We start from the raw sequence: 16,634 nt of genomic DNA, 5'->3' as shown, positions 1-16,634 counted from the left end.
CACCACCTAAGATGTGTTATCACAGGCAACTTGCTTAAATCTCTGAACCCCACTTCCTTGTTATAAAATAGGGATACCCTAGAAATGATCCACAGCCAGGTTAGGGCTCACAGGCCAGTATCTGTTCCAAGGAGTCCGTACCTCTTCTTGCTGTTTGTCTGAAGTGTTGAAACTATGACTCTTGGATATGGCTGCTACCCCATCTCACAGGGCAGCTGCGGGAAGCAGTGTTAAGTCACTCTGCATGCTGTGCTTTCACCCCACCAGCAGGTATTCTCCCCCTTCATGCAGGAAGGTCTGGAATTAGGTAGTTATAAAGCCCTGCATCACCACCTCCTAACTACAACCAATCTTTCCCAGCTAGCTTAGAAGATGGTCATCACAGGGGAGGCAAGGCAATTTAAAATAAATATCAAAACTGAGGAGAGACCTCTCTTTCTGCTCTTCTGAAGACTTCTCTCCTGCACAGGGAGGTCCTGCAGGTATAGATAACACCCTGCTTCAAGATATCTACTCCCCTTTGAAGAAGCCATCACCCACGAAGGAGGCAGGGTAGGAAAGGGTTCGATGTTCAGTTTCCTTTAGTGACCCCCATTCTCCCTGAAGGGCAGGTGCAGGCAGCTAGGCAATGGCAAGAGATGTTCATTTGAAGAATTTTCCCTGATTGAAGGCTTTGCCTGCATGCTGGAAGACCCCATCCCAGGAGAAATATTCTTGAACCAGCGGCTGGGTATCCTCGCTGCTGGGGTCCAGTTTCTGCCATGTGTATGACTCATAATCCACCTGCCAATCTGGACTCAGGGGAAAGGCAAGCTCCTGGTCTCGGAAGACCCAGACTCCAGAAATGGAGCTGCTATTTTTGGTTCCAAAGAGAATGACACTGGCAAAAGCATTCTTTCTCAGTTTGTCCAATCGCTGGAACATTCCATGGATGAAGTTGCAGCTTATGAATGTCCGGGTGAGTTCTTCAGGGAAGCGGTAGTCGGAGTACCACAGGGACCAGCCATTTTTGTCAAAGTGCTCCCAAAAGTACGGCAGCACCACGGAGAGTGTGTCCTCGTTGGAGTACTTGCACTTAAATTCATCCAACACAAAGTTACTCTTGGGCAGGTGAGCAAAGGGATCCTTGTCCTTCTGCTCAGCACCCAGTGCCTGCTCACATTCATCCAGCTCCTCCTCAATAGCAGGGGCAGCTGTCTTCTTCTCCTCTTTCCGCTCGGCCTGGGGCTTCTGCTTCTCTTCTCAAGAAGCTTTCTCTTTCCGTGAGGTGTCCTTTTTAAGCTGGCTCTCTGCAAACTTTTTAGCATCAAACTGGGCTATTTTTTCAGTTTCACCTCCCCCAAGACAGCCCAGAACTGGGGCTGGTTAATGCAGGTGAGGAGCCAGTGGTTTGTATTAGGAAAGGACTGGCAGAAAGAAGGCTCCAGAACCTGTTTATAAAGCCACAACAGGGTGCAGACAAATGTAATGTCAGCCATTGTCACACGTTCGCCCACCAGAAAAGTCCTTGTCTTCAAGTGAGCATCCAGCAGCCCCATAATTTGCCTCACCACCTCCTTTGCATTCTCTGTGACCTGCTTGTTGTGGTGCATGATGCCCAAGTTGGGGAACACCCAGATTCTGGCTGGGGGAACTATGTCGCTATCAGCAAAGCTCACCCACTGCACCACCTGGGCTGCTGATTCAAGAGTACTTCTCCGCAACTCCTCATTGCTCACATAGTAGCCAATGGCATTGCTCTCAAACACACAGAATCCATCATCACCCTCAAAGGCTGGAACCTTGCCAGCAGGAAATTTACTGAGAAATTCTGGGGGGCATTTGGTTTGGCCAAAATAGAAGTGGGGTGGTGCAGAGAGCACACGGACCTGAGCCCCACTGTACTGAATGTCAGTGAGGGCCTTGAAGGCTCTCCAGTTTTCAGGATATGTGCACAAGGTCCAAGCTGCCCTGGTGATTCTGCAGAGAAAGGGGCTAATTTATTGTTATAGTACCATGTGATCATTTTAAGCTGGGTACCTTATAAAAGTGATGCCTAAGGCTCTTAGAGGGAAGGCAAGCATGAAGATTTTATCAATAATGTGAAGATTCATTAAGTCAATTGAACAAAATTATCCCATCGCTTAAACAACCCTATGATTTTTGAAGCACTCGCTCAATCTTTATTCAGCTTACTTAATACATTAAGTGTCTTTTAAAATATTTCATATACTAGCTGGAATAAGAAAACATTCTCTTAAAAGTTTTTTTATTTTATCTCAAGAATTAATATAAGTACATTATTATGATGATAGATAATTCTACTTAGAACTATTATCTTCTCTTATGTACAATACTAACATTTCCATAAACTAGCAACAGGGAGAGCTAATATTGCTGGGATTTTTCAACCCTCATTACACGACTGGAACACATTTCTTTGGAAAAAAAAACCCGACATTCTCAGGTGACTATTACCCACTGTGATAAACTATTTCTTACTCTGCCATTATTGGCATAAGAGTTAATGAAAAGCCTCTTGTTACTTTACAAGTACAAATCTTTTTTTAAATTTTATATTTTTATGGAAGTAGAGTCAAGTTACAATGTTTCAGGTATACAGCAGAGTGATTCAGTTATATATATATGATACTGAATATAGTTCCCTGTGCTATACAGTAGGTCCTTGTTGTTTATCTATTTTATATATAGTAATGTGTATCTGTTAATCCCAAATTTCAATTTTATCCCTCACCCCCTTTCCCCTTTGGTAACCATAATTTTGTTTTCTATGTCTAGGACATTTTAAAATATTCATTCAGAAAATAGTTATTATTACTATGTGAAAGACTATGGATTAGGGACTAGGAATACAACAATAAAGACAAATGTTTGTGCCTCATGGTTTTCATTCTAGTGACGGATGAGGTTATGTCTAAGTGGGTTTTTCCTTTCTTGGCCACACGCTTAGATACTGACATTTGAATATCTAAATTTTAGCATCTCATGTTGTTTTGTTTGCTCTATTATGCATCTCTGATTGGTTTGTGTGTTTTGTCTTTAGGGAGTTGGTAACAACTTAGTGGTAAAAAGTGCAAGGTTAGGGCCTTATTGCCTAGGTCTGTGTCCTGCTCAGCTACTTTCTAGTTGTGTTATATTGAACAAGTTTTCTTTATCATTATAAGCTTCCCAGGAATAGCAGTAGGGACAACTATGCCATAGGTTTAAAAGAGACACTTGTAAAGCACTTAGCAGAGTGACAGGCACATTCATTAACCATTATTTCTTAAGATTAACTATTAATTTTGAGGCCAAATATTTTCATTAATATATATTTTTCATATCCTATAACAATTAGAATGGTGCTGTGTTCACAGAGAGGCAATAATAAATTCCCTGGAAAAAAAGTAATAAGAGCAGCTTTGATAAAGAAAAGCAGGGGAGAATACATAGGCTCTAAGCAATTCCATCAGGGGAAGTGATAAATGAAGGGGAGAGGGAAGCTGAAAACAAAGGTCTCAAGGTAAAGCCATACTCCATAGTTAGCTACTTTTACCATCTATTAATGGCCAGTCTTAAGGGGGAGGATTCAAGAGAAATTTTTTTTAAACAATATTCTCCTCAGAATTGAAACTCTGTATCTATGGTTCTCCCTTTCCCTGGAGAAAGTTAGATAAGAGGATACAGAGAAAGGGTCCTCTTTGAAAAGTCTTCTCTTCCTTGAAATGAGTTTTCAGACCCAGTAGCACAATGTGTTGGAGAGGCAAGGGAATTGTGGCCCATCAACTGCAAAGATGTCTTCCTGCTCTGCTTTACTAAGAAGCCAGATGCCTGGGAATGACTGCTTTCATCTCCTGATATCTCCAGAAGGTTTGATGTGTTACTGTGGGGGCCAATAATCCATTTTGTCTGTGATGAAAGAGTTCTGAGCCCAGCTGTATCAGACACAAAGAGGAGTGATTCTTTCCTTCGAATGTTGGGGTCTCACCTAGTGTGAGAAACCTCGATGGGATTGTAACTTTGGGGAGTTGTGACAATGATAGCATAGCCCTGGTTGCTGGGTCTGAGTGATGCATAATTCTTGCAGTCAGCAAAATCCTCAGCCAAGAACAGAGAATCCTTTTTGTACCGAGTTTCTCTTTTCTTCACACTCTTCTCTTTAGAGAATTCTGAGTTGAATTGGGCAGATGGAGATTTTGCTGTTTATCACATCAGACAGCCTTCTCTCTAGACACAATTCTTCTGGGAGTTTCACTGATTTTAGATGGAAGTCTACATGTGCCACATCCATATTGGGGCTGAAGAATTTAGAAATGTAATCAGGAGTCATCACTATTTGGAAAATGTCTTTGTCTTTGCTTGTTAGTTTAGCTTTTGCTGTGGGTTTTCTCAGTCTGGAGCTGGTCCAAGCAAATATGCTTTTACTAGCACCCTTCATGACAAGCTGAGATGCTGTTGACAGTATGATTTCAACCTGAGAGTAGATAGAGTCCCAGACTGTGAGCTGATTGAAATCTCTCTCCTCAAGTACTGGAGGGGAACTCATCTTTTATTAAACCAGACAGCACCCATTATGTCATGTCCTGGTAAGGTGTCATTGGCATGGCAATAGGAGATAAATATCCTGTTACACCTCAGCTCAAACTCACCCAGTGATTCATGAAGCACCATTACATTAAGGCAACTCAAAGTGGCTCATATAAAAAATTCTTCTTAAATCTCACCTATCTGAATGCAAATTTGGAAAAACAAATGGAGTAATATAAAATAATTCAGTAAATTTATCACGAAAAATGCATTTATACCAATGTGTAAAGTTTGCTGCTAAAATATGAACAAGATGGTAAAATAAAAAACAGAAGGTTTGTCAATGTATCAAACAGGTACACAAGGATTTAGATATGGATAGGGGGCTCTGTGTGTAATTTATAGTGTCTTTTTATTGATGGCATTTATGTTTGTTCATGTTTAGAGCAAAGCCTTTTTCATTTCCAGAAGCAGCTTGAAAATGACAAATGGTATTTGTGAAAGGGTAAGGAACAGATATTTTTATAGGGCGAGGGAACAAACTGATGTATAGTTTATATATAATTTATAGTTTATATAATACTTGATAAGACATGAATCTGTCACTTTATATTAAGTACATCCTAGTGATCTAGTAACATGTTAATTCGCCTGGAAGAATTAAAAAACAGAACCCCCGACCTGCAGGTACATACACTGTAAACACATTTTCTTGAAAAAATGCCATAGAGAAAGAGCAGTATAAATTAAAACACTTAGCTATATATCATTCAAATTATATTTGTGATTCTTAGAAGTATGGTGTGTAGTAATTTAGGAAACTGTGGATAATCTAAAATGAGGGATCATTTTTAGGAGAAATAGGGGAAGAGGGCATGGAGTGTAACATGGGGGCTAGGGTAGCACCGTGGCTCATGTACAGCTGTCAGTTTGGGCCACTAATGAGAGAGATAGGAAGTAAGGGGGTGGGAACAGAGACTTAGAGAGAGCTTGAAAGATTAAAAGAGAAGCATAGAATACATGTGCCAGGCAATCAGGAGACATCATTGCACTGAGAATATAACTGCAGGCACTGATTAGGTCAAAGGCTCCACACTGCCTTTCCATGCATTGGTGAATTTTGCACTCAGGTTTACAAGACCTGAGTTTACAAGCTTTCTCTTTAGAGCATTTGCTACTTTGCACTTCCCAGGATGCTTGAAATCTTGCCTAGTCACCACTAATCGTTCATTCATCACTTGCTGTATTCAGTTTTCCCAGATCCTGATGCTCTATCAACCTATCTGATTTCCAAAAGACTACAGATCTATTGGAGCATTAGAAGTTGGGCTTCAATGGGGCTTCTGATCATGTCTTCATTCCTCCCTCCTCAACAAACAAAATTAGGCTTGGAAGAACTCCCTTTGCTCTTCATTCATTTGCATGGTAATAAAACAAAACAAAACCAATGGAGTAGGGATCTATCATTTTGATCTGCTTGTATCCCAGGGAGCTTTGTTAAACTACTTTTATCGCTCACTATTGGAAGCAGCCAATTGAGTGAGGAACAATCTCTGCAGCCTGCTACTGATCTTGCTAACATGGAGGTAGATGTAGTTAGTGGAAAGATATATGGCTATAGATGCAGAAGATCCCACTGTACTCATACCCTGGATCTGCCTGAGGGAAACTCTTTTGGGGGCCTGACTCCTGTTATCAGGGTGAAATAAAACAACCTCTATAAAATATGTTGTAGTAACAAAAAGCTAAACATTCACTTATTAATAAATAAAATCATATTTTCAGGCAAATACACAATGAAATGTCTCCCTATCATTCATGCTTAGCTTTGGGGATACCACGGTAAAAAGGATTGATATGGTTCTCCCTCTTGTGGAGTTCCCAACCTAGTAAATTAGGGGTTTGGAGGATGAGAAAAATGTCATTGAACTAGGAAGAAAGAAGAGAAACATGAGAGATGCTAGGCTAAAAATCATACGATTATGTACCTTAACTAAACTGTAGACATAATCTCCTATACATGAAATAAAATGCAGCAAGACCTAAATTTTCTTGTTCATGATCTGTTTCCTTTTCCCTATTACCAACCCTGGTCATAACATACAAGATCAGCTGAAATTCTGGCACTATCTGTTCCTTGTAATGTCCCAGGCTAGATAAATGTACCACCCTTAGAAACTCCAATTTGTTCTTCTGGCATCACAGGAATCTTCTTAGGTTGTTGGATCAGAAAACAAAAAAACAAAAAAAGTTGCAGAGACTATCAGGGAACAAAGAAACAGAAGAAATTAAGGCCAAAAAAAAAAAAAGAAAGGAAAAAAGAAAGAAAGAAAGAAAGAAAGAAAGAAAAGAAAGGAAAAGAAAAAATGAGAAAGAAAAAGACAGCAAAAAGGAAGAAAGAAAAAGAAAGAAAGAATGGGGCTGGAGAAAAAAAGTGTTAAAATCTTGTCACTCTTGCTCACTCCCCAGTCTTTATTTATTTAGTTATTTTTCACTATATTACATTCACCAATGCATGGAAAGGCAGTGTGGAGCCTTTGACCTAATCAGTGGCTGCAGTTATATTCTCAGTGCAATGATGTCTCATTATAAAATGTTATACATTATAAAAGGTTATAACTCAGGAGCACAGAGCTTCCATGCCCTCTGAGTTCTCTACTTCCCAAATCTCCACAAGTTCACCAACCTGGAAACTCTCTGAACCTTATCATTCTGGGGTTCTATGGAGGCTTCAGTACAATGGGCATGACTGACTAAATCACTGGCCATTAGTGATTGTGTCAACCTCCAGCCCCTCTCCCCTCTCCAGGAATCAGGGGGTGGGACTGAAGGGAAGTAGAAAGATCTTAGAGGAACAGATTCAAGTTACTGGGCAAAGAACACCTCTGCCTGGATATTTTAGTAAAATCCTCTGGTGACTGTCTAGAAGATGAGCCAGAGATATTTGGGGGATATCAAGGCAATGCCAGCCTCACAGAATAAGTTAGGAAGTGTTCTTTCCCCTGAATTTTTTTTGCATGACTTTGAGAAGGATTGGTGTTACTTCTTCTTTAAATGTCGTATGATTCACCTGTGAATCAATTTGCCAGCTATCAATTTGTTCCAGAGCTCTTTTTGTAAAGAGGTTTTTGATTACTGATCCAACCACCTTACTAGTTATGAGTCTATTCAGATTTTCTATTTATTTGTGATTCAGCCTTGGGAGGTTTTATACTTTTAGGGATTTGTCCATTTTATCTAGGTTATCCAATTTGTTACAGTACAATTTTTCATAACCCTTTTTATCTCTGTACCATCAGTAATAATGCTCCCATGTTCATTTCTGATTTTCATAATTTGTCTTCCCTTTTCTTTAGTCATTCCAGCTAATGATTTGTCAACATTATTAGTTTTTCCAAAGAACCAATTTTGGGTTTTGTTGATTTTCTCTATTGATTTTCTCCTCTCTATTTTGTCTCTGCTCTAATCTTTATTATTTGCTTCCTTCTGCTAGTATTAGGTTTAGTTCATTCTTCTTTTACTAGTTCCCTAAGTTTCATGAAGTTAGGTTGTTGATTTGAGAGTTTTAAAAATGTGTTTATAGCTATAAATTTCTCCTTAGCACTGCTTTGCTGTTTCCCATGTTTGGTGTATTGTGCTTCATTTTCCTTCATCTCTAAGTATTTTCTAATTTCCCTCGTGCTTTCTTCTTTGACACAGTGGTTCTTTAAAATGGTTTAATTTCCACAAATTTGTGAATTTTCCACTTTTTCTCCTGTTGCTGGTTTCTTTTTCTTTTTTTTTTTAATAACAAATTCTTCCTTTTTAAAGATTTTTTTTTTGATGTGGATCATTTTTTTAAAGTCTTTATTGAATTTGTTACAATATTGCTTCTGTTTTGTTTTGGTTTTTAGGCCCTGAGGCACTTGGGATCTTAGCTCCCTGACCAGGGATTGAACCCACACCCCCTGCATTGGAACGTGAAGTTCTTTTTTTATTTTGAATTAATTTTTTTAAATTAATTTTATTTTTATTTGTTTACTTTTTGGCTATGTTGTGTCTTCATTGCTGCAAGAGGGTTTTCCCTTGTTGTGGTGAGTGGAGGCTACTCTTCATTGTGGTGCATGGGCTTCTCATTGCATTGGCTTCTCTTGTTGCAGAGCATGGGTTCTAGGCATGCGAGCTTCAGTAGTTGTGGTGCACAGGCTTAGTTGCTCCACAGCATGTGGGATCTTCCCAGACCAGGGCTTGAACCCATGCCCCTTGAACTGTCAGACAAATTCTTATCCATTTTACCACCAGGGAAACCCAGAAGGTGAAGTCTTAAACACTGGACTGCCAGGGAAGTCTCACTGTTTCTGATATCTGTTATCCCATTGTAGTTGGAGAAGATACTTTGTACGATAACAATCTTTTAAAATCTACAGAGACAAATTGTGACCTAACACATGGTCTGTCCTGGAGAAGGTCTCACATGCATTTGAGAAGAACATGTGTTCTGTTGTTGGGAAGGGTTCTGTGTGTGTCTGTTAGATCTAATTGGTTTATTGTATTGTTCAGTATTGTGTCCTCTACCTCCTCATTTCTATTGTCTGGTTGTTTATCCATCATTGAGAGTTGAATATTGAAGTCTCCAACTATTATGTAGAACTATTTTCCCCTTCAGTTCTGTCCACATTTGCTTGTCTTTAGGTATGTAAATGTTTATGATTTTACCTTCTTGCTCTATTGAACCCCTTATTAACATATAATGTCCTTCTTTGTCTCTTGTAAACTTTTCTGATTTAAAGTCTATTTTGTCTGATATTAGTACAGCCACCCCTGCTTTCTTTTGGTTACTATTTGCATGGACTATCTTTTTCTATCTATGTTCAACTTTTTTTTGTCTTTGGATCTGAAGTGAGTCCCTTATAGGTAGCAAATATTTGCATCATATGTTTTTATCTTTTTTATCTGGGAATGTCTTAATTTCTCCCTCCTTTTTGAAGGACAGTTTTGCTAGATATAAGATTCTTGGTTGACAGCTTCTTTCCTTCAACACTTTGAATACATCAACCCAAGCCATCTGATCTCCAAGGTTCCTGATGAGAAATCTGCTAATGAACTTCCTGGCAAATCATCCTGGATGTTAATAATATACATTATCATGTCTTATGCAACAGAAAATTTTTCTACAGTGTCCTGATATCAGTTAAGTTGTAACGTCTTTTTGAGATCAGAGTTTAAGGAAAAGGAATTGAATATTTCAAGTGTAGATATTATGAGGTCTTTAAAATTCCTACAGATTTTCAAACTAGAAATGAAAAGGTCACTGAAGCATCCTACAGATTTAAATGTCTAACAAAGTAAATACCAATCTGTAATAACACACATAAAGAAAAATCTCTTTGGGATCATTTTTTTCCAAGCATAAAGGGGTCTTGAGACCAAAAAATGAAAGAAAAAAAAAAAAAAAAAGCAAAACACTGTGGTTTATCCCCAGCCATGATTGGTCCATTTCTTTCTCTGACCTCATAAGGTGCCATTAAGTCCCTGGTTAGGCCTAGGTTTTTTGTCCTTAGAGTCCAGGAAGATGCTTTTTGTGACCTGATGTCCTTGGACTCACAGTGAGCTTGTGTTTTCTCCTTGTTTTTGCCATCTTGTTTTCTTTATTTTTTTCTCTACTCCTTTTTTATTTTTCTCGTTTTCTTTTGCTTTTCATTTTACTTATTTTTCTTTGTCCTGTTTTCTAATTTTTCTTTATTTTTGTCTTTTTATCATTTTTTAAAAAAATTTTCTTCTCAATTTTTTTTTGTTTTTCCCACTTTTTTCTTCCTGCTTTCTTTTATTTCTTTGTTCTTTTTCTCATTTTATCTTATTTTTTCCCCTAATATTGCTAGTATTAGTACAGTTAGTATAGTCATTATTGTTGGTATAGTTAGCATAGTTGGTATAGTTAATATTGTTTATTAGCATAGTTAGTATAGTTAGCATTGTTAATATAGATTTTTAATATTAGCACTGTTAGTATATTTAGTACACTTACCATACTTAGCATTGCTAGTTAGTGCTGTTAGTTGGTGTAGTTAGCAGGCCACCATGATGCAGGGCCCCAAGGCCATCTCTGTTGATGAGGAGGTTCATATTGACAACTATGAGATCCTCCACACCATTGGTGAAGGTAACATTTCCAAGGTGAAGCTGGCCTGACACATTCTGACTGGGACAGAGGTAGCCATCAAGGTCATTAAGAAAAGTCAGCAGAGCTCCACCAGCCTCCTGAGACTTTTCTGGTATGTCTACATTATGAAGGTTCTGAATCACCCCTATACTGTACAGCTATTGGAGGTGACTGACACTGAGGAAACGTTGTTCCTGGACATGGAGTACCTCAGTGGGGGGAACATGTCTAGCTAGGTACAGGACCATGGCCACATGACAGAGGAAGAGGCCTGAGACACATTCTGGCAGCTGATTTCTGCTCTGCCGCACTGCCACCAGATGGGCATCATGCACCAGGACCTGAAGCCAGGGAGCCTCCCCTTTGATGCCAAGATGAACATGAAAATTACAGACTTTGACCTCAGCAATGAGTTTAATTAGTGTGACAAGCTTGATATCTTCTGTGGCAGCCCCATTCATGCTGCCACAGAACTCTTCCTGGGCCAGAACTATGCCAACCCCATGGTGGACGAGAGATGACTGGGTCCCTACCCTTTGGAGGAGAGAACTTTTGGAAGCTGGGCAGCAAACCTTGAAAGGGCAACATTATATCCCCTTTTATCTCTCCTTAGAGATAGAATATCTCTTGAAAACATTGATGACCCTCAACCCCAGGAACAGAGGCACTTTAAGTGACTTAATGAGGCATTCATGGGTGAACATGGGCCAGGAGGAGCCACTCAGTCTGTACAGTGAGCTGTCTTGTGACAAGAGTTCCTGGGATTGGAGTGGAGCCAGGTTCACCACTCAGGAACAGGCAGGAGGCATGACAGCATGAGCTCCAAGGAATCCAAGGTTGGGTCTGCACCATCACTATGAGGCTCTCCCCTTTCACTAACCTCAACAGCCACAGGGTTGAGCCTCCCCAAGGCCTGAGGTGTCTGTCTGTGAAGAGTGAACCTCTTAACCCCACATGGCTGGAACAGGGAGAAAATGAGTGGCTTCAGGAAGACCAGGAGTCAGGGCAGAAGGCCAGAGAGCCTGCCAATTCCCCACCTAACCTGGAGGTGAGGACTGCCATCCCCATCCCAGTCCACGCAGTGAGGGCCTGGGGCATCCCCCTCCATCGGCAGCACCAGTAGCAGGACTGGAGCTCAAGAAGGAACCAGCTGCTCTCAGGATGTGTCCAACTCTGGAAATTCCTCCCATGCTGGGGAGCCTGATAGAGTGTCCCCAGCTGCTCCCTCTGACCACAGCCAGAAACAGCAGGAGGTGTCTGGGAGATTCTGGAACTTTATTTTAAAACACCTATGTTGCAGGCTGCCCAGCAAGAAGTGTCAAAATAAAGTGAGCCCAATGTAATACCGAATGGATGGCCAAAGCAGGAAGATCAGGCCGTGCTCCCCGAGACTTTGTCCAGTGGATGATGGGAGTGTTCTCAGCACATCCATGGCCTTCAGAAGCATCATATCCAAAACATGGCCAGCTCAGAGGATGGTTTGGAGTCGCCTGGAGGACGAGAGTAGAGGCCACCCTGACTGCAGGTCTGTCCCCTCAGTCCCCATCTAGGTGAAACTTAAGAGACTGAACTGCATCTCCTGGGGAACTTTCCCTCACTCTGTCTTCCATGTTAGTGGAGGAGAGGGATAGCTCTTGTCAGCTACTTTGTGCTTCCAATTCTTGTCAATAAACTTGATGCTCCAGAAAGATGTATCACAAACACTTTGTTTTGCATCCTCCCTTCACAAAATTGGGGCTATGCATTTTGCAGTTTGGGAAGCGTGTAGTCATGCAGTACTTGGAGATAATGAGAACAACTAAATGGAAAAATGACCTAAGAGAATTATCACGATGACTCCCAATGGCAACAATTGCTGCATTGCAGGGCAGAAATGCAGAAAGTGTGTATTACCTTCTGGCACTAACATTACCAAACATTTCCATAAGGTCCAAGGGGAACTTTTGGTCCCTGCGACCAGTGTTAATTATAAGAAATGCCATAAAATTATTCTATAGTTTACCCTGAGCTTAACTAGTATTAAAGAAGTAAGGATTTCAGGTGTCTTTAGAAAGGAATTGCCACAGATACATCATTTCATTAATTGAAGGGCTCTTTATAAACTTGATCCTGGATACCTCTTTGCCCTGGGTTGTTTACTTTATTAAAAAAAGTATTACCTAACTGCACTGTATACTTGAAATTTGCTGAAAGAGTAGAGCTTAAGTGTTCTTGCTACACACACAAAATGATAACTTTTTGTGGTGGATATGTTAATTGTTTTTACTAAATCATTTCCCAATGTATATTTATATCAAAACATCATGTTGCACACCTTCAATATATATAATTTTTATTAATAAATACAATTCTCATTGAAAGATAAAAAAAATATGACTGAGGGGTCTGTAATAGGATAACAATGTCCCATGAACCAACCTGTGTGTTGTGTGGTCACTTTCCTGTGCAGCTGAGTTTCCGATCATGTAGGATTTGGGCTCTGCTCTCCCCTTTCCCCATGGGGAGGGGCCCCAACATGTGGATTTGACTACAGGAATTGGAGAGCAGGCATCCGTACAGTAAGAAGCTGGAGTGTTGCAAGTGAGGCTGGGGAGTGGGGTGTTGGATGAGCACCACTTGCTTCCAGACCACCTCCACTGGTGCACTGTGCTCTGTGTCTCCAAACTTAACCATCCCCCAGTTCAGGGCTGGAAAACAGTTAGGCCTGATGACAGAACACTGTGCTCATGAGACCATCTCCTGTTCTGTAAGCCTTGGGCCTAGACTGGCTGGCTGGGCCATGGCTGCTTCTGGTTGCCCTCATTAATCCAAGCACAGTCCCACAGGGAGGGCTGTGGGTTTTGTTCTAAAGAGAAGGGGGTCCATGAGCAGGTAGTGACATGGTCACCTTCCATTGGATGAGACATCTCTGGCTTTAGGTGCCCAGTGAGCTAGTCCCAGAGGAGGGAGATGGGACACCACGCATGACCTCACCACATGAGGAAGCACAGGAGGAGGTGGAGGATCAGGGAGCTGTGAACAAACGGAAGACTTTATCATGTTTCATCACTGCCTGGACCATTCTTGTCTGTGGCCTACAGCGTCCACACACCCAGCACACATTCACTGTGGTCCTACTGTGCGCTGGGCAGCTTTTAGACACCAGGCACAGAAGGGAGTGAAGCATTCTGAAGGAACAGACAGCATGAATAAGTCCACAGGCAGAAGGGTCTGGCAGCGTTGTACTTGGAGCTCAACGATATCAGCAGGAATTGTCTCTCCCAACCTCTTGGCTCTGCTTACTGGTGTCATCCTCACTCAGGTGACTGTACCTTTATGAGAGCAAGCTGGCCACCCTGTCACAGGCTGAGGTCATGTCTCTTCTGCTCCAAACAGAAATCTTACTTCCCTGTCTTTATAAGCTCATGTTAATGTTTTTATTCTTTTTGTTTTTGTTATAGTCTCTACCAGTACCACAAAATACAGCTTTCAGTCATATTCAGTTATAATTTTGATTATGGTTAGTAAAAACAGAAACTGATTTGAATTAAATTAAGCTAATACTAAAAATAATAATAGTGATTTATTCTGATCTACAAGGTTGGCACACAGAATGAAAAGGCAGAATATAGCTGGGTTCAGGAGAATAAAAGCAGAAAATGTAAAGCTATCATAACTCCCTTTTTGACTCCTGATCTGCCTTTCCCAGCATATCTGCTCTTTTTAGTTCTCCCTGCATGGCAGCTCTCTGTTGCAGATGTGGTTTCTAGGATGAAGATGCTGAAATAGTTAGGATACAAGACGTTTATCAGCAATCTTCATAAAGGAAAGCAGGAGAAAACAGAATTGGGTAGAGAAAAAATTCAAATTCAAAGCAGGAAAAAACAGAATTGGGTAGAGGTACGCCTGACCAGGGCTCTACCAAGTTGGCAGAGATCTGGAGTGAGTATTACCTATCAGGGCTATGCCCTGTCAGGCTGAAGTGAGGGCAGCATTTTATCCCCTCTTGGCAGACATAGGATTTGGGCTGCCCTAGAAGAGGTGAGAAGGAGCTGCCTGCTGACCACACTTCTCAAAACTGGCAGCAAGTCTTTCCTTAAAGGGATCTGAGTGTCGCGTCTTCATGTTCACCACACTCTGACTTTCTTGAACTCATGTAAGAGTGGTCATTTCACCATGGCTGAGTTTCTTTCACATGCTGTCCAGCAAATACATTTTAGAAGACAAAAATTTCCCTTTACCACTTGTGTATTCCCTATAGGAGCCTGAGCAATTAGAAAGTAGACATTCAGAGCACCACACCATCAATGCAAAGAGTACTACACTTTTTTTAAACATCTTTATTGGAGTATAATTGCTTTACAATAGTGTGTTAGTTTCTGCTTTATAACAAGTTAGCTATATATATATATATATATATATATATATATGTCCCCATATCTCCTCCCTCTTGCATCTCCCTCAGACCCTCCCTATCCCACCCCTCTAGGTGGCCACAAAGCACCGAGCTGATCTCCCTGTGCTGTGTGGCTGCTTCCCACTAGCTAGCTATCTTACATTTAGTAATGTATATATGTGCATGCTACTCTCTCACTTAGTAAGCTCTAGTAAAATTCTTGATTAGTTTCTGAGGAAGACAGACATAGAAAAAATTAGGAAGTTTTAAAGTTGGGAGGGACAGAAAGAAAGGATTCTAGTGAGAAGAAACAATAGAACAGAGTACTGAGGAACTTTATGGAACTTATTTTCCTAGAGAACATTAAAAGGGGGAAATAATAATTTGCTTTAAAAAATATGTACAAGAGTTAACGTTGGCAACTTCAGTTTCTGCCTTAGTTATATTAATGATTATATGTGTGACATTGTTCAAGGCACTTAGATTTTCTGAGATCATGTTTTTTAATCTGTTAAACAAGAGGTTGGGATAGATGTCTCATGAAATCTATAAGAACATAGATAGTTACATACATCATGCTGGATGTTTTATCCATTTATCACTGAAAACTAGATGTCTTCCTCAGGGTTACTTGTTTTTCTCTTAATTTAGGACATCTCTAATTATAAACTGAAGGCTTATAGGGTAAATCAATAAAGAAGGAACAGAACGAAGAGGAAACAACATGGAGAAGACAAGATGAAGTAAGCCAATATGGCTGACTTGGATAATTATTACAATAGAAACATTTTTTTTTTGAAGCCTTGGATTTTACAATAGATAAACTTGAGTTGGAATTCATCTTCTTCCACTGATTAGCTCAGTTACTGTGAATAGGCCACTTAAACCCTCTGAATCATTTCCCATACCATTAATAAGAGGTATGTATAATATCTAACATATGCACCACAAGGTAATGCTGTAAGGTTATAATCAGTAGTATATGGGGAACAGTGCCTTGTAAAGTGTAAAGATTTATACATGCTTTAATGTGGTTATAATTTCTTCATCTTAGATAGTTAATAGATTTGGTATTTTAAAAAAGCTTAATCATGAGCAGGTCAAAGTGGGTGAATTTATAAGACCACTTTTCATGATGGTGTGGAAATCTGGGATAATTTGAGGCATTAAAAAATTGAGCAAGAGGTAGGGATGCTATGAAAATGTAAGGGTGGAATGGATAAACTATGACTTCCAATATTTCTGAGATTTGGCATGTTATCTGACTTGACATGTCATCTCTGTCCCAAGCCTGTCATTTTTTACTATCTATTGACAGATATTTTTTCCCCTCAAGATAAAGTAAAATTTCAAGAGATAATTGAAGTAAAATTTAGCTCTTAAAGAAATAAAGCCAACCATAAAATGAAAGACTTATTCAAACCATAAACCTCATTGAAGCCTATCATTTCAATTAAAGCTCATTCTAAACATCTATGATGGTCTCATATTTTTCTTAGTCACCAAGATTTTTCATGGAGCAGACATAAAGTCAGTAATAAATAAATAGTTTTGTGATTAATGGAAAAGTTGTAAAATCATCATTTTTAGTCACTGTAGTTTATATATAAGAAA

General features: G+C 40.0%; 1 protein-coding gene across 1 annotated transcript; it reads right to left on the bottom strand.

The window, feature by feature from the left end:
- Positions 1–594: 594 nt before the first annotated feature.
- LOC307062471 (elongation factor 1-gamma-like) lies at positions 595–11,106 on the bottom strand (the record flags this gene model as incomplete). The annotated part of the gene is given in 6 exon segments (XM_079718181.1): positions 595–1,242; positions 1,246–1,328; positions 1,331–1,974; positions 3,968–4,148; positions 10,563–10,803; positions 10,855–11,106. Coding segments are annotated over 6 exon segments (2,001 nt in total). The 3' UTR covers positions 595–642.
- Between the last annotated feature and the right edge of the window lie 5,528 nt (positions 11,107–16,634).

This window comes from Hyperoodon ampullatus, assembly GCF_949752795.1.
Source record: "Hyperoodon ampullatus genome assembly, chromosome: 13".
Lineage (NCBI taxonomy): Eukaryota > Metazoa > Chordata > Mammalia > Artiodactyla > Ziphiidae > Hyperoodon > Hyperoodon ampullatus.
Note: the sequence above shows the minus strand (reverse complement) of the source record. Positions and strands in the feature narration are given on the sequence as shown.